At 39.0% G+C, this 22,817-nt stretch overlaps 3 protein-coding genes across 7 annotated transcripts; 2 read left to right on the top strand and 1 right to left on the bottom strand.

The window, feature by feature from the left end:
• The first annotated feature begins 1,305 nt into the window (after positions 1–1,305).
• On the top strand, positions 1,306–4,896 carry LOC116922324 (glycoprotein-N-acetylgalactosamine 3-beta-galactosyltransferase 1). Of its 2 annotated transcripts, none has more exons than XM_032928709.2 (10): positions 1,306–1,586; positions 2,422–2,494; positions 2,642–2,764; positions 3,112–3,260; positions 3,473–3,625; positions 3,695–3,833; positions 3,910–4,028; positions 4,186–4,290; positions 4,360–4,517; positions 4,583–4,896. In XM_032928709.2, the coding sequence occupies exons 2-10, from the start codon at positions 2,475–2,477 to the stop codon at positions 4,766–4,768; spliced, it is 1,152 nt and encodes a 383-aa protein (XP_032784600.2). In that variant the 5' UTR covers positions 1,306–1,586; positions 2,422–2,474; the 3' UTR covers positions 4,769–4,896. The 2 variants fall into 2 exon arrangements, with proteins under 2 accessions (XP_032784600.2, XP_032784599.2); XM_032928708.2 differs by having other exon boundaries at positions 1,310–1,586; positions 3,109–3,260.
• A 281-nt stretch (positions 4,897–5,177) lies between these two features.
• On the top strand, positions 5,178–8,542 carry LOC116922336 (glycoprotein-N-acetylgalactosamine 3-beta-galactosyltransferase 1). 3 transcript variants are annotated; one of them, XM_032928728.2, is made up of 9 exons: positions 5,178–5,401; positions 6,406–6,534; positions 6,783–6,931; positions 7,125–7,277; positions 7,369–7,507; positions 7,579–7,697; positions 7,829–7,933; positions 8,011–8,168; positions 8,239–8,542. In XM_032928728.2, the coding sequence occupies exons 2-9, from the start codon at positions 6,416–6,418 to the stop codon at positions 8,422–8,424; spliced, it is 1,128 nt and encodes a 375-aa protein (XP_032784619.2). In that variant the 5' UTR covers positions 5,178–5,401; positions 6,406–6,415; the 3' UTR covers positions 8,425–8,542. The 3 variants fall into 3 exon arrangements, with proteins under 3 accessions (XP_032784619.2, XP_032784620.2, XP_045029270.1); XM_032928729.2 differs by lacking the exon at positions 6,406–6,534; XM_045173335.1 differs by lacking the exons at positions 5,178–5,401; positions 6,406–6,534; positions 6,783–6,931 and adding an exon at positions 7,011–7,027.
• Positions 8,543–12,177: 3,635 nt separating this feature from the next.
• LOC116922340 (twist-related protein) lies at positions 12,178–13,702 on the bottom strand. 2 transcript variants are annotated; one of them, XM_045173546.1, is made up of 3 exons: positions 13,330–13,702; positions 12,650–13,173; positions 12,178–12,567 (listed from the first exon to the last, which is right to left on the bottom strand). In XM_045173546.1, exons 1-3 carry the CDS (start codon positions 13,406–13,408, stop codon positions 12,298–12,300), a joined length of 873 nt encoding a protein of 290 aa, XP_045029481.1. In that variant the 5' UTR covers positions 13,409–13,702; the 3' UTR covers positions 12,178–12,297. The 2 variants fall into 2 exon arrangements, with proteins under 2 accessions (XP_045029481.1, XP_032784624.2); XM_032928733.2 differs by having other exon boundaries at positions 12,650–13,194; positions 13,330–13,701.
• Between the last annotated feature and the right edge of the window lie 9,115 nt (positions 13,703–22,817).

Raw genomic sequence — 22,817 nt, 5'->3', positions numbered from 1 at the left:
TATTTCCATCTAGTCTGTTCGAAATTCACAGGTTGTTAAAAACAAGAAAGAACTGACCAAAAATACATATGTTGAAATTGATTTTATCTTTATCAGTACCACACTGGGTAAATATGGGATAAGTTCTTCCATCTTCTAATTGAAATTATTCATCCTCTAGTTGTTTGCTTTCTGCTTCATCATTCTATAGGAATACACATATCATTTTCTGAATTTTCCATCAATAAGGACTTAACACTATGAATCATAGTCTTAAGTCCTTATATAGGGCTGTTCGTAGGGCTCAGCCCCGATCACATTCTAATCGGGGAAGTTCGGTGCGGGGATTCCTTTTTTCGGTGCGGAACTTTGCTATAATCGGTGCTGCACCGATAGCACCGCTACAGCCATAGGGGGTTAGTCTTACCAGTGACCTTGAGTTCTGATAGGCCAACGAGAATCACGTGACTTGGGTCACATTTTTTTCTTGTTGGCCGTAGGGCAACTGCCAATTTAGATCACTATTCATTGATAATCGGGGAAGGCACCGATCACCGATATCACCGCACCGAGCACCGAAATCTCTTCCCCGATTAAGATTATCCCCGCACCGGATCGACTAAAAAACTCCCCGATTAGCGCGGGGCCGAGCGCTAGCTGTTCGACATCTTTTTTAAGATTTGCTGAAATCGTGAAACGCAGCAACTCATGTATTTTTTCGTCTGCTACGAGTGACTTGTGTAGTTCTGCGAAATATTAATTTAAAAAAAAAACAGTGATAGAAAAGGGGGTTGTTTTGAAGTTCTGATGTGTTTTCTTTAAATATTAGTTCGTTATAGTGTTAGTGTTTAACTATGTCACTGTCTAATTATGCCAGTGGACTTAGTATTGAGGCCAAAACACGTTATTTGGAAAAGTTACAAATGTTTAACAGTGATTGTCCATATTGTATTCCTAATTCTCTGTGGAAACACGGTTTAGACTGTTGTCCAATTGTTCCAAAAATTGCTCCCTCAGATATCTTCATATATCTTGTTGAAACAAAAAGCTATCAAAATCATCTGGAAGCCCTTGGCGCATACAAGGGGCTGTCTTCTGAATCCAAAAAGGCTGTAAAAGATGGTTGGGTTCAAGAGTTCATGGCCATTGCTCTCCCATCACGGGTAGTGTTGATGAAGGCAAAGGTATATTATTTGGTTTATTAATCAACACTTTATTACTAGCATTGATCTCTGATTAGGTATCACCTTCCCAAGCAATAAGTGAAGGTCCACACAAGCCATGGGCAGGCGCTTACCGTTAACAAACCAGGGTTCTTAGACCATGGTTATGGGGAATTGAAGGGCGCCAGATGGCGATGAGCCTATGACCCATGATCGCCATGGCCGTCAACGCGTCAACAAAAAGTGAAATGAAAAAAGAGAATAATAACGTAGAACTGCTTGTCGAATGCCACACAGTCTTTAAAAAGATAACAGACAGTTGGTTTAAAAACACAAGAACCCCATCCCAAAGTTTTTGTTTAGCTGCCACGTAGCTGCTGATAGCATACCGGCATAAGGGACTAACAGTTGGTTCGTCACTGCTTGTGTTCAGTTTGAACGAAGGTAATTTTTTTAAGTAAAAACTGATTTGGTAAACTAGACTTCAGCTGATATCACAGTAAAATGGTGCGTTACTCATCAAAACCTTACCATTACCTTTTCATTAGTAACCATGTACTTTATAATCATGTAAACTGTAAAGTGAAATTTCAGTGGAAAAAAAAAGTTGGATATGGAAGGCTTCAGAATGTGTACGACGGATAACACTGTCAGCCTTGATTGTGACCATATGTTTAACAATAGTTTTTAGATAACGATAAACAAAAAGAGAAGTATAGTCGGGCATTTACCCATCGGTTGGAAATCCTTAAAATCGATAGCTTCGCATTAAAAGTCCAGTGAGAAACCCAGATTAGTTCCATGATGTGTGATCACCTGTAAAAAAAAAAAAAGAAAAGATCGGCGGTTATAGGGCGTCAGAACATAACCGCTAGTGTGCTTTTGAGAAAAAAAACGGATAAAAATTCCGAGTAGGAATAAAGCATCATTGAATTTTTATTCTTTATTCTTTGAATAGATTTCATGTTATTCTTTTCGTTATTCTTATTCGTTCCAAGTTGTGATTCCATTCCTATTCTTGTATTCGAGAATAAAGATTTCGAGTAAAAACTATATTTTAAAAAATTAAAATCAGTGGAAAAAAAACAAGATGGTAGGAGTGGTAGAACTATGAAATTTTAAATGGATGTTGCAGTTGTGTTTGCTTATTTGTTCCTCGTGCACGTAGCCTAAGGATTGTTGATTGATAGTTAATTTAATTTTTAGCCGAAAGTTAAGAAAAGAAGTATAGGAAAATATATTTAACATCATGTGAAAAGGTAAAACTTTGCTTCTGTAGTTTCAGTCATCCTTTGGTAAAGGAGTCCTTTTTACCTTATGGTGACCGCGTGAATGTGGCAACATCCTACTACGTACGTTGGTAAACTTCTTTATGTAACTAGAAAACGATAACAATGAAGACAAGTAAACTTTTTGTGGGTTTGGAATTTTTCAAATAAAAATGGTCTTGTTGGGAGGGGTCCTCATTTCTATTCTCGGCTTTATCTTCTATTTGCCAGGATGTGGTCGTTAAGTCGCTCAACGGTGTTGACTCACACTGCGGCAATAACCTTTGGCTTTTGCCTGGCGTACATCTTCGATTCGGTCCGCTTATCAAGTCATGTATCCTTCACCAATAAGATGTAAGTGAGTTTTGAAAATGGCACTCGGTGACATTCTCTGTCTATCTTCGGAAAGTTAAGCTTTTAATCCGATTTTTGTTGAGACCAACCTATTATTGAATTATAGCTTACAATGAACCCCTCGCCAATCTGAAAGCTCTTCTAAATTTCGTTAGACTTTTTAACTTTTGAAAGATTTAAATGGCAGTAAGGCCAATATTTTATTTATTCGACATTTTCTTCTATTATTATTATTTTTTATTATTATTATTAATAATGGATGACGTTCCAAAATGCGAATCGCAGCCTTATTATTGGCCGCATCACATTGCCATTTTATTTTTTAAATCTGATTTGTATTCTAGTAGTCAGCCACATATACCGGAAGAAGATAGCAACGATTTCCACGGCCACGGCCATGGTATCTGTGACGTCCATAACGAAACGGGAAAGAAAAACGTTGCCGGCCCTATGTTTGATTTCGGTTTGCACGATTCGCAAGAAAACTATCATGCTGGTTAGTTAACGTTAACATTTAAATGGCCCTTCATGTCGTCTTTATGTGCCTAATATATAGCAGTCATTTGTCAATCGGAAAGATAAAACTATTTGCAAAGAGATGGCTCTGCTACCACATGCCTCGTTTGCTTTGTCCGGCTTTGACGTCATCGTTGATTATAATTGTTGGAACGGAACTGCGATGTCAGCTGTGATTTCTCCGTATTACAGGTGAAGACGAGGTAGCAAGGGAGCTGCACGAAAAAGTGCGTGTGTTGTGCTGGGTCATGACGGGCCCCGACAACCACGAGAAAAAGGCAATTCATGTCAAACGTACTTGGGGCAAGCGCTGCAATATCCTCGTGTTCATGAGCTCCAAAGAAGGTGCGTGTTTTAATCAACCTAACGTTGTCAGTCTAGATTTAACTTGCAGGGGTATCGCCAATAATATAGATAAGTCATTGCCTAGTGTGGCATTACCCGTCAAGGAAGGCCGCCAAAATCTCTGGGGGAAGACTCGTGAGGCCTACCGTTACGTTTGGGAACATTATAAAGAACAGGCAGATTGGTTCATGAAAGCTGACGATGACACGTATACGAAAAAAAATGTTTATTCCATGTTTTTTTGTACTGTACGTGTGCTAATTATGTGTATCTACTGCTGACAGTTACGTTGTGCTAGAGAATCTTCGCTACATGCTGTCAGCTTACAATGCATCGGAGCCCATTGCTTTTGGTCATAAATTCAAACCTTTCGTCCAACAAGGATTTTTCAGCGGTGGTGCTGGTAGGCCTTGCAACTATCTTTGATTGTAGACAAAACTAAAGCCATTGTTTTGGATGAAATATTCTGTTATTCTTATATATATTATTGTACATATTAGTATATATTATATTCTGTCTGTAACTAAATGTTCCCGATGTTTTTGTTTTTTGCAATACAGGCTATATCTTGAGTAAAGAAGCTACAAAAAGATTTGTTGAAGAAGGACTTAAAAATCCAAAAAAATGTAAAAAGGCTGAGCCAGGAGCTGAGGACGTTGAAATGGGTAAACATTCAATTGCTTCTTCAAAGTAAAATATTATGATTGCTTTTTTTTCTGGCCTATACGCCACAGGCAGATGTTTGGCCAACCTAAAAGTGAAAGCTGGTGATAGCCGCGACTCGTATGGCAGAGGTCGATTTTTCCCATTCGTCCCGGAAGACCATTTACTTCCAGGACCCGTTACGAAAGATTTCTGGTTTTGGAAGTACATTTATTATCCAGTTAAAGAGGTGAGTTATTTTTCTTTTTCCACTTTATAGGTGTATAATATTAACTGTTTTACAAATCAATCAAGGGGCTTGCCTGCTGTTCCGATACGGCGGTGTCATTCCACTACGTCTCGCCTAATGATATGTATGTGCTGGATTATTTGATATATCACCTGAAACCCTTTGGAATCCGAAGTAATTTACAAGGGACTGCTGCCCCACCCCCGGACCAAGATTTAAAAGCCACGCCATGGCCAGGTCCACCAAATTAAGATGAAATTTAAAATAGAATAAAAAGAAGTTTCTATAAGTGAAGATATAGCGAATTAAGAAATTATCAATGGACATCTGAGCTTGCTTAAAATAAATTTCTGGATTTGTTCCTGCGATTCACAGTTAATATTTTGCGTAACATTTTTCTTTGATTGGATGTGTTTGCACGTGCTAATTTATCATAGCCGCCATAACATTGTAGACAACTAAGATGGGTCTAAACAAATTTCTAAAGCATTAAACAACAAGTTGCAAGTTGAATGGATAACGTTGCCAGCTTCATTCTATTTCTTTATTTATTTGGTGACCCTTTTAGAGGACGTTAAGGACGCTAGATGGCCTAATTGTCAACAGCAAAAAATAAATGAAAAAGCGACGATAACGTAGAACTACTTATCTAATCCAACCCAGTCGTTGAAATGATAACGAACAATTGACTTGAAAACTAAAGAACCTCGTCTTGTTACTGACCACTTGTCTAAGTCCCGTGCGTTCTAAAATCTCTATGGTCGTGTCTGAGTCATCATTTCATTCTAGTGCCACGTTCCAGGGGATTGGCGTTGAATTACAAGTTCAGAACCCGGAAAACATTTCAGCAGCTTAAATCTATACATTCCTGACCAGGATTAAAGGTATGCTTTTCAGTCGACAAAGTTTTTGTTTTGGAAGACATGCAGATGCAGCTGCTAACATGTCGGCATAACGGCCTAATAGCGGGACGTTCGCCACTGCGTTTACTTCGCACAAATGTAATTAACTTCCGTGAAAAAGACCTTGTTGTAGACGTAAAATAGATTTTTAACCTGACAACAGAATATCTTCATTGTTCATACATCAGAATTTTAGTTTATGTAATTACTATTCCAAAAATGTATGTGTTCATTCGTGTTCATGCAGAGGCCCTTTTAATGAACAGAAACTCACGGTAGGCTTATACTTGTGTACGAGGGATGTAAGGTAGCAATTAGCTTTGAATGAAACATGTGGTCGATATCAGTATATTTGATTAGGACAAACAAAAAGCGAGCAGGTGTAAGGTGCTTTGCCGGTGGTCGAGGCGAGCCCGTTTAAATCTATATAGACCCACATAGAAATACGCCAATGAGGATACAGACAGCAGTTTTTCTCTTTGAAGTGAACAGAGCCAACAAAGCATCAGTGATGCATTCTGCAAAGATAATCTAATCGAAAACACTCTGTCATAATAAGCTTAATAGTTTGAAAATCTAAATTCCCCCGGCTGACCCTTCCCCACGAGCGTTTACGGAATCGATACAGGAAAAAATGGACGTGCGATAGGCGATGTGATTAAGACCATCACTTAAAGCAATTTGGTTATATTTCTTGTTATCATTATTTTTTTAATTTTGTGAAGAAAGAACTCGGGCTGGAAATGTTCAAATATGATGAAGGTTCTGAATTGGATTTGACTGTTGGTTTTGTAAGGCCCACCCTTTTAAATGTATGATGATCATATAAATCTTGCAACGTCCGATGTACTTAAATTAGCATTTTTTCTTCAACTAAAAAACGATAGCAAAAGGGACGATGAAACCTTTTTGCAGGTTGCAAATTTCCCTCAATGTTTGCTTTCGTTTGGTGTGGTGTTCATTTCTTTTCTTTGGCTTATCCTCAGTTTTGCCAGGATGCGGTTGTTAAGCCGCTCATCGGTGTTGCCTCTGGCTGCAGGAATGACTTTAGGCTTTTGCCTGGCTTACATCTCCTACTCGATCCGCTTATCCAGTTATTCGCCCTTGTCCCAGTTGTAAGCTAATTTTCGAAAATGGATTTCGGTGACGTTGACTATCCTTTTAAAGCCGCTAATACATTCAAATTAAGTAAACCCTATAATTTAGTCTACCACTAACATGATCTGGAATACCGACTAGTCTCAAACTTGAACATTCTGTCCTGAAATGGTTCTTCACATACTGCAAATAGTTAAATTATGAGCTTGCTTCATTAACTAATAACCATTTATTGACCAACATTCGTATATGTTTATCCGACAAGTCAATCACGTTTTCCGGGAGACGGGGCTAATGATGCCCACGGTCACGGCCACGGCCACCGTGACGTCCATAATGAAGAGGACATGGAAAACGTTGCCGGCCCTGTGCGTGATTTCGGTGTGCATGACAAGCACGAAGACTCACACGCTGGTTAGTCAATCCCCAAGACTTAAACGTGCCTCATTTGCAGCCAGTCGTTTGTTAAATTTAAAAAAATTGAGAAATTGGATAAGAGATGGCTCTACTGTAAGATGTCTTCATCGTCTTCAACGACAACACGTTGTTGAAGTACGCAACGGGAGAACCAATTGTAACCATTACGGTTCCACCTTTATTCTTACAGGTGAAGACGATGTTGCACGAGAATTGCGTGATAAAGTTCGTGTCTTGTGTTGGGTCATGACGGGTCCGGATAATCACGAGAAAAAGGCAATTCACGTCAAACGCACCTGGGGCACACGCTGCAATATCCTCATTTTCATGAGTTCTAAAGAAGGTTCAAATTTTAAAGTCTAATTTTTTAAAACATTGTTCATTTTTATTTGTGTGTGTGTGTATGTGTGTGTGTGGTGGTTATTACAACACAGATGAGTCATTGCCTGCCGTGGCATTACCTATCGGGGAAGGTCGCGAAAATCTCTGGGGGAAGACACGTGAGGCGTACCGTTACGTTTGGGAACATTATAAAGAACAGGCAGATTGGTTTATGAAAGCAGACGATGACACGTATGGAAAAAAAATGTTTATTCCATGTTTTTGTGGGTGTGCTATTTATGTGTACATATATTTATTGACAGTTACGTTGTGCTAGAGAATCTTCGTTACATGCTGTCGAGTTACAATTCATCGGATCCGATAGCGTTTGGCCATAAATTCAAACCTTATGTCAAACAAGGATATTTCAGCGGTGGTGCTGGTAAGCCTAACATTTACACTACAGTTGTCCTTATAAGAAACGTGTCATTATAATATTGCCTCATCATGCCGCCGTAATATAGGATGTGTTCAAATGATCTTGATCATTTTTTTATTTTCTTTTAATTACAGGATATGTCTTGAGTAAAGAAGCTACCAAAAGATTTGTTGAAAAAGGACTAAATGATTCGAAAATATGTAGACAAGATCCCGGTGGTTCTGAAGACGTTGAAATGGGTTTTTTAAATCAAAGATTATTCAACACGAAATTCCTTTATTAATTTTTTTTTTGTTTTTTTCACTTTGAATATCAGGTAAATGTTTGGCCAATCTAGACGTGAAAGCTGGTGATAGCCGCGATTCGTATGGCAGAGGCCGATTTTTCCCGTTTGTCCCGGAACATCATTTAGTTCCAGGACACGTTACGAAGGATTTCTGGTTTTGGACGTATATTTATTATCCAGTTAAAGAGGCGAGTCAAATTTCCACATTGCCATGCCCTGCATGTGTGAATGTTAATGTCTGATTTCCTATAAATCAAGGGGCTCGACTGCTGCTCCGATACGGCGGTGTCATTCCACTACGTTTCACCTAATGAAATGTACGTGCTGGAATATTTGATATATCATCTCAAGCCGTTTGGAGTCCGAAGCAATTTACAAGGGACTGCCGCCCCACCACCTGACCACGATTTAAAAGCCACGCCATGGCCGGGTCCACCCGACTGAGACGAAAGTGGAAAATTTAAATTACTAATCAATTTTTAAGTCAGTATTGCCAATTCAAAAATCATTGTAGTCTAGAAATCAACTGAGCCAGGTCAAAATAAATGTCTAACAAATTTCATATAGCTGAGGTTCACAGGTATAACGTTTTCAACATTTTCTGGGGATTGGTTTTATTTGAATAGGTACTACTACTACGCTAGCCAAGTTGAAGAGTCTTCGGTTCAAGGGAGCGGGCGGAGGCTCATTAAAAGAAAGACAGAAAGAGAAGCAATTTATTTTTATTTTTTTAATTACTTTTAGTTTGGTCAAATCCGGCTTTTAGTTCAAAATGCGTGATTCCTCTTCGGAGCGATGGAAAATTACGAAAAAAAAAACAACACGTGTTATTTCTGTTACAGAGTAACATCAGATTTCGACTCCAAAAATGAAAGAATGTGTGAAACTTTCATAAACCACCTAAATTTGGCGCTTTTTATCGTGAACAACGCACAGGATGCGTCTATTTAGCGTAAGAGGCTAAAAAAACTTCAAAACTAAACACTAGATGGCATTTCTCTCTCAACCGTTGGCAGGTTGCGACTTGCGATGAGATGTGTTTACCTGTTGTTGGCTATTTCCATCTGTTCTGTTAGAAATTCACAGGTTGTTAAAAACAAGAAAGAACTGACCGAAAATTCTGAGAGTCAAATACATGCTCTCATTAAATTAAAAAAATAAAATACAATGAACGTATAACTAGCTACATGGTTTTAGTGGCAAAGCAGAAGTTTTACTTGGTTTAAAGTCAAAGTCATGTTGAAACAGTTTCGAGTGTATCTCTGTTCATAAAAGCCCGAGCTATTCCTCACATTTGGGCCTCTCCGTAAGGGCTTCTCTAGCCATATTTCACGTTAGAATTCAAAAAACCAGGTAGAAGTGAGTAAAAGGCGAGAAATAATTAATTAATAAATAAACAATAACATTGCGAAAACTGTAATTGATGTCGTGAAAGTTAGCTTTGCGGATGAACCTCGGCTGAGTAGCCTAAACATAAAATTCGGGAACGGGTCGAAGAGATTTGATGTCCTCTTAAATTATTCCGAAATATTTGCAATCGACTTTTCCTGGTTTGCAATACTTCCAGTGCATGCCCCCGAATGGATTTTCGGGGCGGGGCTGATATGGATTTGAAAATGGATTTGATTTTTCAAATCAAATCACGACAATTTGCGACAAATCCAAATCAAATCAAGGCTATTTTTCGGTTCCGAAAATCAAATCAAAATCCTCGAATTTCTCGGATTTAGTTTGGATTCGATTTGATTTTTCTTGCCAAATCCAATGCACTGTTCAAATTGATACTTCAAAACAATCAGTTTCTGAAGTGAAATGATTTACATTCTATCCGATCATAGGACTAAATCATCATGTCCGGCTCTCTAGAATTTTTTCCAACACAAGGTAAAAAATAAAATCAATTCGATAATTTAATAAGATTCTTGAAAAAAAAAATAGTATAAACAAAGAGATCGCATGAATTTTGCAGAAAAAAATCTTAACACTATCTTACATCAATTGGTGTGCATCTTACTTGCTTCGCACACCCATTTCTTAAAGCGGCTTAAAGGGAATAAAGAGGCGGCTGGTTATTGGCCGGACGCGGGCACAGGATTTTCGCCCCAAAATGGAGGATTCTTTCAACTATACAATGATGCTTTTATATATAAAACTATATATAACCGACGTACTTTATAGTGCAACAAAATAAAACTCTTAATCGTAACTCAAGTTTAATTACATGATTAATAATATTAGATTTAAAGTATATAAACTGCCATTCGATGAAATTGTAATTATTTTTTTTTAATTTTATCTTAATCATTTATTTTAATTTACCCTAGGGATTATAAGCAACCGCAGGAAACTGCTATTGGTTATGCAATGCATTTCGGTCAACATAACATTTTGCCACCCATATATATGGGCTATATATGTTGTTTGCCGTCTCAATTATATCATCTGACAACTGCGCTATTACATAAAACACCAGTCCAAAAATGGCTACCGTATTTTTATTATTATTTTTTTTTAATAGCGTCGCTCTTTCGTTCTATTACATGACACGTATACATTTAAAAAAAAAAACTATGTATCTTTTTGTATCCGTTTTTCTTTCGTATATATGCGTGGCTTTAATAGGAAATTGCGATATCTACAGGGACAGACCGTTGGTTCTTATTTTTTTTTTTTTCTTGGGCCCCCAAAGGATGACCCGGCAACCCCGACATTGAACTGACCTTTGCTGATTATTTCCATTTGATTAGGATTGTTTGATCATTGATTAACCTTGCCCTCAATTCTCGTAGCTCAGTCGAATCAGTGCAGGCCCTCTATACGTGCTCTTCGAACCACTTTTTTTTTCACATACTCTTCAATCGATATCTTCACGTTTTTGCGTCATCAACAAATAACTATGGTACGTGTCAATATCAGGAGGGGTGACCTTGCTTGCAGGAAATGTGTTCTTGTCATTTCCTCTCAGTGCATTTGATATATAGTTGGCCATCAGTTGTTTCAAGCACACAGAATTCAAAATGTCTATTGATAATTCTTCATGCGTCCTTCACTATATGTCCGGCCAGCAGACACGATCTCCAATCATTTTAACGGTATGCGTTGTATATTGTAATAAAAAATAGAATAGAAACGGAACTAGTTGTCTATACCGCCCAAGTGTATATATTATAGCCATATATACATATACAAGCTGTAAAGGCAAGAGAAAAGGCAAAAAAAATCGGGTTTCGAGTGACTCATTTGGAGTCGACTTTTGACCTAGAGGTGGTCGTTAACTATAGCCCATCAGAAACAAGTTATACAACACCGTACAAGTATAAAGGGCGCCAATATATATATACGGTCGCATGTAGGTTTGTGTCCCAGTTGTCGTTGGCATTGGTTTTCAGAAGACTAAACAAGGGCCAGTTTCCTTCAGGTTAGGAAGCTCAAAATGCTGTTGTTCATCAAGGAGAAACAGCGAAAAGAGAATCAAAACACGGAAGGATATAATAACGTTCTTAACTCCGAGTCGAAGGCCATTCAGCAGGAGGAGTTCGGTGGGGGGGCGAAGACTTTGACGTCCAATCTGCGCAAGTGTCGTGCTGTCTGTCTCTTCTGAGAGACATCCGATCCTTATTACCATTATACGGCTGGACCAGGTCGTACGCCACCAAGTGCAAGAATGATAGAAAGAGAGTAGAAAGTCAAACGGGGTCATATATAATGAAATAAAGAGAATAGAAGCAGAGAGACGAAAACGCATGGGATATGCACATAATGGACATCAGTTGCTGCGGACGGTGAAGAAGATATCAAAATCTTTTCAAGCTTGTATATATATGTACTGCTGTTGGTGTGTCGTTTGTCACTGTCCCTCTCCGTCATCGACCAACAGCATCACACTCTTCTCTCCCTCGCACTCCCAAATCTCTGCTGGCCAAAGGGAAAAAAAGAAAGCAGCTGTTCCGACACCTCTTGTTCCACAGCAACGATTCCAGCAGCTGAGCGCTAGAAACCCACTTCCTGTCCCTTAGCTGTCCCTCATCCACGCACTCTTATATAGATTGCCCTAGAGTAAAAAAATAAAAGATCGAAAAAGAGCCAAACTTCAAGGGGTTTTTTTGAATTATTTTATTTTCGATTTCTTGCAATTAGACAAATTTATAAAACACGATCATGGAAATCTTGCAACATGTACAAATTGGATGATTTCTAAAATAGAAATTGGCGTGGCTTCGTTTGAATTTTGTTTTTCATTTTTCTAACGTAATAGCCTGGAATATTTATATTAAACACAAATAATTGGGACTGATGGATGCCTGCCACAATTCAATTTCAGGACGAGACGTCGGCTTGGCTGCTGTTCCACGCTCCTTCCATCCGCCAGACGCTGAAGGCGTAGCTAAGGCACTCGTTGGCTAAAAATGAGGAATTGCCACCGGCGTTTGCGCTCTGATTGCGGCTGGAATTCCCAATCACCTGCGGATCGGGTGAGGTGGCGGCGCAGTTGTACGTGTCGGGTGATACCGTGGCCGACCCGTGCCCACCTGACGTAGGTAAAACCGAACTCGAATCGCCCGTCCCTTCGTCGTCCGTTCTCAACACCTTTGAAAGAAATGAAAATGTCGACGTTAGTCGTTAATCAAACGGCCAATCAAACAAGCCAATCTATTTAAAGTGAATTTACCTGATATAAGAAATCGATGTATCTTGCGGCTAATTTTAACGTTTGAATTTTCGACAGTTTATCGGACGGCAGGGTGGGGATGATTTTGCGCAAGGCCGAAAACGCTTCGTTCAGACTCTGCGTCCGCTGTCGTTCGCGCACGTTGGCCAAAACGCGCTGAGATTGGACGTCTTGATGTTGGAGGTGATTCAACAGCAGCGTCGGGGAGGCGTTGCTTCCGCTTCCGGAACTGGATCCGTGATCGATGTCATTGGCCGCCGATCTGTGCCTTTGATGCAGTCGCCTTTGTTTGCTGCACGAAGCGCCGCCATCGCGCTCCTGATGTTGGTGGTGGCTACTGTGATGGACGCTGCTGTCCCCGCTGTGCTCCGATCCGCCGGAATCAGAGTCCAACGAATTCTCCGATCGCCGCTTGCGACTGTTCTGCTGGTGATGGTGGTACTGGTTGTGGTGATTGTTCGGCGGCGAAAGGCTGTTCTCGTGTTGCATGTGGTGTATGTGACTTTCGTCGTACTCGTGATGGCCTGTGTTAAACAATAGCGGATCTGTTGATGAAATAAGAAAACGCCCCAAAATTGAATGTTTGTTTGTGTTTGAAAATGAATTTGGCGGGGTCAAGTTCGAATGAATGTGTGGATTTAGGTTTATACGACAAACAAATAAGAGGAGGATGAACCAACCGAAAAGAGGTAACATGTCGGAATGCTGTTGCTGGTGAAGGAGGTGCTCCTCTTTGATGAACGATGACAGAGTGTCCATGTCCCTGTCTTATAGTCACGATTTCGTCTGAGTTTTGCGAGGAGGAGATCAAGAAGCCAAGTTCAAAGTCTGATCGGGAACGGATCGAGTATATTTTCACAGCTCTCAAAAGTCGGGATGCGGGATCACTGGGACGCAATTGCAGCAACGATGATGAGACGCAGCACCGAATGCAGAAAACAAACAGTGGACACTGCTGCTGTGCAGAGGAAATAGATTATTGAAGAACAGACTTGGTGGGTATGTGTCACTCACAATGGATGTCAGCCGGACTAGTGCATACGGTTCGGTGTACAACTAGTCGGTTTATATATGCGGCCCGTTTTTGCGTGTGTCTCTGCGCCGAGGGTGGAGCCATGGCGATCCGACAGACAAGACGAAAAGAAGAGGAGGAGCTTTTTTTTAAATTTTGTTCTTCCTTTAAATTCTTCGTTTATTTTCTTGTATTTTTCTTAAGGAAGATAGGGAGATGGAGGGGGGGGGGCATATATATTTTTTTAAAGTCAAGGGAGCTGGGTGGAGGTCGCGACCTCTTCTCTTTCGCCTCCCAAGTCCCCCCCTTCTTCTTCACCCAACCAACTTTGGCTTTTTTTTTGTACTCCCTATCTCTTCTTTGGCCGTCCTTTTGGGGAAACTGGGTCTCGGAACATCTCGAATTACACGACTCATTAGACCATGAACGGGTCTCCCAAAAAATAAAAATCGTCGTACATTCACTCGCATGTAGCTGATGCCAACTTCTAGATGCTAGAGAGACATCATTTCTTTTTGTCTTCGTGTGTGTGTGTGGAAAGAATTTCAATTTCCATTCATGTTAATGTCGTCGAAATGAAATCCAGCCGGAAGCATTATTATTCTCACTTAAGGAAATTGTGTTGAATCCCAAAGTTGATCAATGCGATGCATTGGGGGATGGCACGTTGTTCTATATCGGAGATGCGCTTCATTTTTGAATGCAAATGTAATCTTTAAAAAAAAAAATCGAGCAATTCAAGTTTGTTGTTGTTTTATTTTGCTGGCTTAGCGGAGTCAAAGCAGCGAACTTTGTACTATTATATCGTTCGTTTTAATGATGATCTAAATTCATTTTTTTTTTGGGGGAGTATTAGAAAGGCATTTCACGCGCCAATAGGAAACGATCAAGTTTGTTGAAAAGATCAAGAAAATTTGAAATAAAAGGGACAACTCGCTCTGTTGGCTTGTGGCTGGAACGCTGGAACAAAGACTCCCGTTTGTTCTCTTTTTACCCCGTCACAATTGAGCGGTAGATTTAAATAATTTTTTTTTTTGTATTTTTCGGTGAAATATAAACAAATCTTATTATACATATAGAGACGCGAGTAAACAAAGCGAAGCGGCGCTCTCTATATTTTTCGTCGAATATAAGGACACTTTTTTTTTCTTATGTTGTGATTCTTCGTTTATTGTTTTTAGAAGTCGGCTGCCGGTTGTTGTGAGCAACGTCGTCTTCAAACGCAGAGAGAGAGGACACCCATCGCCATTATACAGAGCGGCTGCAATGACATGGCAGGGCTAAGAAAAAAGAGGAATTTAGAAAGGGCGAAATGTTGATGCTAATGTTCCTACGGTCTCTTAATATGTATAGTCTACGCTTATGAAGAAAATGGTGTTTTTTTTCTTGTTTTGTTTTTCCCCTTCCAGCCTGGCATAGTATTTGTTGTTCTGTTGGGGCGGGCCGAGGCTAATGCATCCAGTCATTGCCATTACCGACGCTCGTCACCTTCTCTTTTCCAAGATCTTCGCTTACTGTTTGAAAATGTCCGGCTTGTCATCCGCACCGTTTTTGTGTGTGTGTGTGTTGTTGTCTTTTCTTGCAGCCTTTTTTTTTTCTTTCCCACAGCTCCGGTGAATTAGGCTATAGAAATATGTAAATATAAGCAAATGTTACATCCTCGAAGATGGGACGAGTAAACCTATATACGGGATTATTATTATGTATTATTATTATGGATAAACAAGTTTAACGTGGCAGGTTGAATCACCTGTTTTTCCTTTTCTTTCTTCATAAATGGCAAAGTTCCAAAACTATTGCGGCCATTGTGGCAATGTCCGCACATTCAAGAATTCCGAATTTCTTTTGATTTCTCGCGTTAGCATTTACATGTCATAACTTCCTATTCCAACGTTCAAAACATGCACGTTTGTAGATCAATTCCAACGCAGCAATGGATTCGCTGATAAAAATCTAACATCCAATACGTTTCCTTTGCATTTAGATTGGACTGACTGAGGTTTTCACGTCTTCCATACATGAAATCAAAGATCAAATGCGCCGAATTTTCGTTCAAGACATTGTCTTATTATTTTTGTTTCTCTCTCTCTCTCTCAAGAGCTCATTGACATGGGATGAGAACAAGACTGGATGATGATTCATGAAAGATATCGCTTCCCTTTTTCTCTTTTTCGCGGGGCGTCGTCGAATTAGCGAACTTGTCACTTTTGGCGGTGACACCTTCTGACGAGTTGACGAGTGAGGAAAGGGTTCGATACTTTCGATCGGCCGCTGTTAAGTGACGATGAGGTACTACATAAAAAAAAAAAAAAAAATTGGCCCATCTCTGTCAGCGCTGTGAGATGCGCCGCGGAAGTTGATGATTAGCACCCGATCGAATGTGCTGCTATCACACAGGTATATAATATATATTGATATACATTAGCGATAGTGTATATATAGTATATATAGAGAAGGATGTGAACTATGCACACGAACACATCCCATATAGCACTGGCCGGTTGTATATATTATCAGTGGGCGAGATACGATCATTTTAATCTTGAATTCAATTGCTAGCAGTTTGCGGATTTGGCAATTTCGTCGTTGATATTTAGGGGTGGATGTTGTGTGTATTGCGACAATGTCGCAAACTTGCCCTGGGAAAAAACAACCTGCCCCGCACAAAGAGTGTGTGCGGTGTCCGTCTGATGTGCTGCCGGTCACCTCACAGCTCCGTCCCTAGAGATGATTGAGGCCTTAACAAAAAAAAAAGAAAAAAAGAATAGACAGAGTCGGTGGGGGGGGAGGGGACAGAGGAGGTGAGTCGGGGTTATTCGAGGTCATTCTCACGCCCATTCTTTTGCCTAATGTGTAAATGGAGCCTATAAAACATTAGATTTCGTTTGTTATATGCAGACGTGTTTTATTTTAGTCCTTTGCTGATTGATTCATCGAAAAATGCCCAGTGAATGGAGAAGGTGGGCCATTTTTGAATCAATCAATAAAATGAATGTTAAAACATCAGGATCTGCACCGGAGGACGTAATTGATTTAACACTAGTATATGCATTTTAGAGGGCGCATTGCGTTGATTGCTTATTATGGATTATTTGTTAGGATTCGGCATGATGATGTGTCAAACATCAAATCGCCGGAAGTTCTCCGAAATTACATGCACAAAACATGCAATGCCAGACCACCATTATAGAATCACGTATCAACCTCGAACATTAATCAAACGACGATATACGGATAGGGGTGGGGGGAGTCATCATTTTGCGTTGTTGGTCGAGAGAAAAAATGAAAAAGAAAAAACGATAAAATATTTATATTTAAAAAGAAAAAAAACTATTGTAAAGCCTGCTGATGTGTGTGCTGCAATAAAGTCGTCTTTGAAGCGCCACTGCACCATATATATATATACAAACTATAAACAGCTTCTTTTGTTTTCCTCCACTCGCTGTTGTTTCAGCTCAGCTGGTTCAAGAAAAGCGAAGTTTAAAAAAAAAAGGGACAAACCAAAAAGGCGGTGGCGATTTATATGTATACCCTCTCTCTCCACACACACACACAAAAAAAAGGGGGGCGCAATAGCTATTTAGGCCTATACGCTGTATATATATATATATCTCTATACACGGCTAAGGTTGTTGAATAGGGCAAAAGAGACAATCATCCAGCTGATGTGTAGAGGAGCAGGACGAGAGTATAGGGCAATAAAAAAAGACTTCACCGTGGACCAATCGAGTGGGCTGCACAATAGTTGCCTTATCACAATGACCTGACCTGAACTTGAACAACACATGCGGTTGGGGGGACTGATGCAGAACCGATTGGAAAAGAAATCTCTATAGCCTATCCATATCAATTTTTTTCGGCTCGCGCATGTGCTGCTTTCTTCATAGATGTATGTGCACAACAAAGAGAAAATGAATCGACTGTATATACGTATACAAAGACCTGTATTCTATATATCCCTTTCCATCATCATCATCCCCCCAATAGCCAATTTTTTGTTGTTTTCCTTTTCATTTTGAATTGGCTGCTCACAATCGAATGAAAAGACAACATCTATTGTTCGATGCGACAGCCGGTGTTTTCTCAATTACATTCGTGCCACATGCAGGGCACAATGAAGACACACTGATGATCTATATTCAACGTATCTATCGTTTGAAGACAAGAAAGAGCAGCCACCTTATCTGCAGCACAATATGAACAGCAGGGATCTCTCATCTACGGGGATAAACTTTCGCTGGATTTTTATAGATCTATATACACCTTTGAAGAGGACTAATATAGCGTATACATCGACGATTGCAATACGATGGGCGATCTGGTCGCACGTGCTGTTGATAGCATTTATCTCGGTTTTCATCGGTGTTGACGTTTCCCACCCCGACTCGATCAATGTGCAATTTGAGCTTTATACTATCGATGATTGTATATATTCTTTTCATTTCCATTTCTGCAGCTTCCACACCTGATGATATAGAGAAAGGGCAACGATGTGATAAAGGTCGTTTGCAAATCCAATTTTATGTCTATATACATTGCGCAACTCTCATCTTCTTTCGATTCAGCGGTTGAAAGACATGAGAAACTTTTTTTTTTTTTTATTAGAGCATATAGGCCTTAGATGTGTAATACATCAGATAAGATTGATATGTATAGGCCTAAAATAAAATTGAAACAAATTTGGATCCAGTTTTATTGCATAAAAAAATATTGGAAATACGTATATAAATGAGAGGGTAGGGGAGAGGGGGGGTAATTGATACACTTTTGGTTTTTTGTGTTTCTTGAAAAAAAAACTGAAAAATTTAATATAAAAATTATATAGAATTGTAGCCTATTATCTCAGCTACTAAACGATATTTTTTTTTATTAGAAAAGATTAATTATAATAGTAGTAAATTGTAAAAAACTGAGGTCGCTTCGAGTGTTTCAATTGCCATGGTAGCAGGGCAATTGAAACGGTGTGTCGACGCAATTGCAACGTGGGTTTTCCCATAAGGAAGCTTCTTCATACCCACATAAAATGAAAATCACGATATCTCAGCAGCCACAACTGCTAGTGTGATCAAATTTTACCATTAGGTACAATGCGATTTACAGATTTTTAAAATAAGCTTGAAATAGATCGTAATTTAGTTTAAAATATTAAAATAATTAAATTAAAAAAAAATCCATTAAGCAACATGCTTTTTTAAATAAATCCCAAACAGCGAATACAAGTATTTTAGTTGTCTTAACATGATGATTTACATTTGTTTAAATGAATTACGTCAAATACTTGCAAAAAAAATGCAACCACTCGCAGACAGGGAATATAAACAAAGTGTTTCAATTGCCCTGCAATAGGGTCATCGTTACATTTAATTATTTAAAATTATTTAAGAATGCAGGGAAAAATTAAATGACATTAAATTGTAGAAAAATGAATTGCAAATCATCTGAAACTAATTTTATTACTAAAGCGTAGCGTTTTAGGGGTTAAAACAAAAAAATTGAAAACGCAAATTTAACAGACGGAGAACAAAAAACAGTTTTTTCGAGATATCTTAAAAAGTTTTGAATACAAAAACTCGTAAATTTTTCTAAACTTGTAAACCCCCTCATTCTATTAACCCTAATTTTTTCAAGAAAATTCCTATTATACGGCGAGAGAAACAATTTTTGTTTCAATTGCCCTGTGTCTCAATTACCCCCACTCTCCTCTATATATATTTACGGTTGTAGTTTAATGCAAGGTTATTATTCGTATAGAAAATCTATTGAAAACTGAATTAATTAAGACGGGGCTATAGGATTTAAAAAAAAATATCAAAGATTTTCATTCGTTATCAATCCAGTTAGGCCTACATACGATTCTGTTATTTCGTACATAAGATGCTGGCAAATATCTTATAAGCTTTGATTTTCAAATTTATTAAAATTTAACGCGTCTTTGAAAAAGATTTCAATTTCAACTAATAGACCTGAAATTGGAAACAACCCACTATAATATATTTTATTCGTCTTTTTATTGGAAGTTTGCAATAATTTGATTATAGACTACCTAATTAATTATTGACCAATGTCTTTACATATGGTATGCTAATACTCTCAACTGCGTGAACGGCTTTAAATGCGCAATGTTTTCGAAGAACAACACACAAAAAAATGCAATAAATCATTCAATCATTCATTTATGATTTAGCGATATGGGTTTCATATAGACTCCTGCTCTAATGGAGTTCACCTGTAGCTTTTGTATAAACATAGTCAATGTATACCTGCTGGAAAGCCTTTATATAGCCTACACTCGTCCCTAATATGAATATAGAAAAGAAGTCAAACCAAGTAACCAACCATTTCACCTCAGCTCTATGGAGGTTAGCACCAATGAGGATACAAATATTCGTCCTGGTCAAAGGTATATAGCTATACCTGAAGGAGGGAGGAGCTAGTTTTGTTTTCCTACCTAAACGGGAAACCAATGTGCACCGAGCATTTTCGAAATGTGTTTTGAATTTAAACAATATATATGGCCAATCCCTTGAAGTGTGGAGGCCATTCGTCCCTTTTAAAATGTGCGCTTGCCTTTTTGGCTTCTTCAAAGGTTCAAAGTGATGTGCGCAGCAGGTCAACTGGATGCTCTTCATTAGTCGGACGTCTCGGAAAACGAAGGCCTGTGGAAAAATCTAAGAAATCTTTGCTAATGAAAGAACCTAGCAAAAATCACTTCCCGAACAAAAAGAAAATGATGAAAAAAAAAACAAAATTATAAATAAATAAAAGGCGCAGCGCTTTATGACAGCGTCCGCCAACGAAACTACACCCAAACGCATTAAAATTTAAGGTATAAAATCCAAAACATGTGCCGTTTTCATGGCGCTTTAGCATCTGTATAATCTATGTATGCCAGCATCACTGTTACTCTAAGTGGTCATCATTGTTCTTGTGCTCTAGATATTAAAGAGTTTCTGTATACCTTTAGGCAAAGTGCTATACGTAGATATAGTCCTATACGCTAATAACACGCCGTATATAGGCCTACTGAATTTATTAACGTCTTAGTACAAAAAAAAAGGGGGGGGGGGGCATGCGCTGAGCAAGAAAAAAAACAAAACAGGATCGACAAAACATAGGAGCAGAGACAAAGAAAAAAAAAAGTTTTGTTGCATGCTAGGTTTGAACCAGTGGTCTAGAATGTTTATACTGTGATGCAGAATTTCCGGTTCTTTTTTTTTTTTTTGTGTTGTTGTTGCCATTTTGCCTGAGCCATTTTTACAGCGACTGGCAGACATCTATAGTGTGTTGATTATTTTTATGGTGCCGGTTTTAAGTTGCCCGTCTTCAAAGTTCAACGAACTTTGCAGTCCACCATTTGTTTTCTTCCCCAACTATTCAGCAACTTTGTATATAGATCCTCAGATGGCATTGCTCATTATCGGAGAACTATAACAACCAAATAGAGAAGGGTGTATTGAACACGAGTTGATGATCAATTGTTTCACGTTAACTAAAGATGTGCAAAGAAAATAATTCGCCTTCGTATATTATATGTTGTGTCCCCAAATGGCGGGCATCAATGTTGCGGACATTCAAGTCACTGAAATTTTCATCATCAAGTGCTGCAACATTTCCCGCAAATTCATTAGAAGGCTCTTGATCCTCCTAATCAAGCTGGTTGGCAATGCACTGCCTAATATATGCAAATGTCTTTTGTATAGTGATATAAAATGCTATTACGTTACAACGTAAAAAGACACGAGTTAAGTGAGGAAAATATAACATTGCGTTTCATTTGCTTGTTTGTCTTGCGTAACCGGTAGTTCAATTTTGGACGGCTGTATAACACGGTGGTTTTTTGAGCACACACACAAACTATAAACAAAGGTGACCTTTGCTGTCAGAAAAGTCAATGTTTTTGCTGTAAAGTTTAATTTTAAAAAAGAAAAAAAAAAGAAACTGAACTGTCTCTTTTTTTTCTCCCCCTATACTTTTTCTTCCTCATCTCTTCCGTCAGTGCGCGCGACGACGACGCCCACGTGACATAGCTCCGGAAGTACAATTCCTTTTCCACCCCTCTCTCTCTCTCTCTCTAACCCGAAAAGCGCGAACCCCACAAAACGGCTGCTGGTGCACTTGGTTCTTTAACTATTGAGACTGTATATATACCTTTTCCCTTTTCAAATTGTTAACCAGTTTAGGGTGCACCATATATAGTAAGGGCAAAAAAGTGATACGATGATATATCCGCATATATCCATTCTTTTTGAAATCAATCTTCCTTCCTTCCTTCCTTCCGTTTGTTTTGTTTGATCAATTGTTTCGCTCTTTCTAAAATATTAATGGATGTAAACCGGAATACTTCCTCAGGGGGGGGGGGGGTCAATGTTCGATATGGACGCAGTTTCTCGTTTGCATCGTCTACAAACCTTGTATAGCTAAAGGAAAGGGAAACGGAATTCATTCTCATCGTCAGGCAGTACATGAAAGGGATCACCAGGCTGGGCTTAAATCAAATGAATTCCGATATTTCAGGCTGTTTAAAGCTTTGAGCTGAAATTCCCGATATTCATAATGGCACTTCCGTTTCCTTGCAGATTTGCATGTGGACATTAGGAAGAGATCATCAGACTTGGAAACTCCTAAGTGAAAAAAGAAAAACCAATCCAAATCTCGTGTTCCAATAACTTTTGACTTGTGGTCTCCAACTTTCTTTGGTGGAATGAGACTTTTGTGTGTGTGTGTGTGTTTTCCCCCTAGTTTGAAGGGACAGTCTCATTAAGGTTGATGGATGTTCTCATCATCCGACTCTCTTGGCTATACAACGTTCGGCTCCGACTCCTAGAGCACAGGCTTCGCTCATTTCGCCATAAAGTACATTTCCTGCTTCTTCCAAACCTTGTCTCATCTCTTTGAAGGCACCCTACCATCCAACTTCCACCCCCACATCTTCTCCTAGTATATAGTCCTATATGAACCCCCTCCTGTCTCATCTATTCCTTTCTTTCCTCTTCTCCCTTTAAGAAAAACAAAAAAAAACCTAACCGGAATTACGTTGGTCGCGTGAATTGTGTTTGCCTCATCTGTCCCTCTTTGCCACAGTGTGTTCCATGTTGTTTTTTTTTTTGGTTTTTTTTCAGAGAGCCACCTGCAACTCATTAAAATCATTTTGTTTGC

Source organism: Daphnia magna, linkage group LG5 (genome assembly GCF_020631705.1).
Source record: "Daphnia magna isolate NIES linkage group LG5, ASM2063170v1.1, whole genome shotgun sequence".
Taxonomy (NCBI): Eukaryota; Metazoa; Arthropoda; class Branchiopoda; order Diplostraca; family Daphniidae; genus Daphnia; species Daphnia magna.
The sequence above is the reverse complement of the archived record's forward strand: the minus strand, read 5'-3'. Positions and strand labels throughout refer to the sequence as shown.

Coding starts and splice junctions, on each gene's coding strand:
- LOC116922324 (XM_032928708.2), top strand. CDS start 2,475: ATGTGGCAACATCCTACTAC. Junction 4,291..4,359: donor AGCTGAGGACGTTGAAATGG/GTAAACATTCAA, acceptor TATACGCCACAG/GCAGATGTTTGGCCAACCTA. Junction 4,518..4,582: donor TTTATTATCCAGTTAAAGAG/GTGAGTTATTTT, acceptor AAATCAATCAAG/GGGCTTGCCTGCTGTTCCGA.
- LOC116922336 (XM_032928728.2), top strand. CDS start 6,416: ATGCGGTTGTTAAGCCGCTCATCGGTGTTGCCTCTGGCTGCAGGAATG. Junction 6,535..6,782: donor TATTCGCCCTTGTCCCAGTT/GTAAGCTAATTT, acceptor TTATCCGACAAG/TCAATCACGTTTTCCGGGAG. Junction 7,278..7,368: donor TTTCATGAGTTCTAAAGAAG/GTTCAAATTTTA, acceptor ATTACAACACAG/ATGAGTCATTGCCTGCCGTG.
- LOC116922340 (XM_032928733.2), bottom strand. CDS start 13,408: ATGGACACTCTGTCATCGTTCATCAAAGAGGAGCACCTCCTTCACCAG. Junction 13,195..13,329: donor CGACATGTTACCTCTTTTCG/GTTGGTTCATCC, acceptor TTTCATCAACAG/ATCCGCTATTGTTTAACACA. Junction 12,568..12,649: donor ACATCGATTTCTTATATCAG/GTAAATTCACTT, acceptor TTTCTTTCAAAG/GTGTTGAGAACGGACGACGA.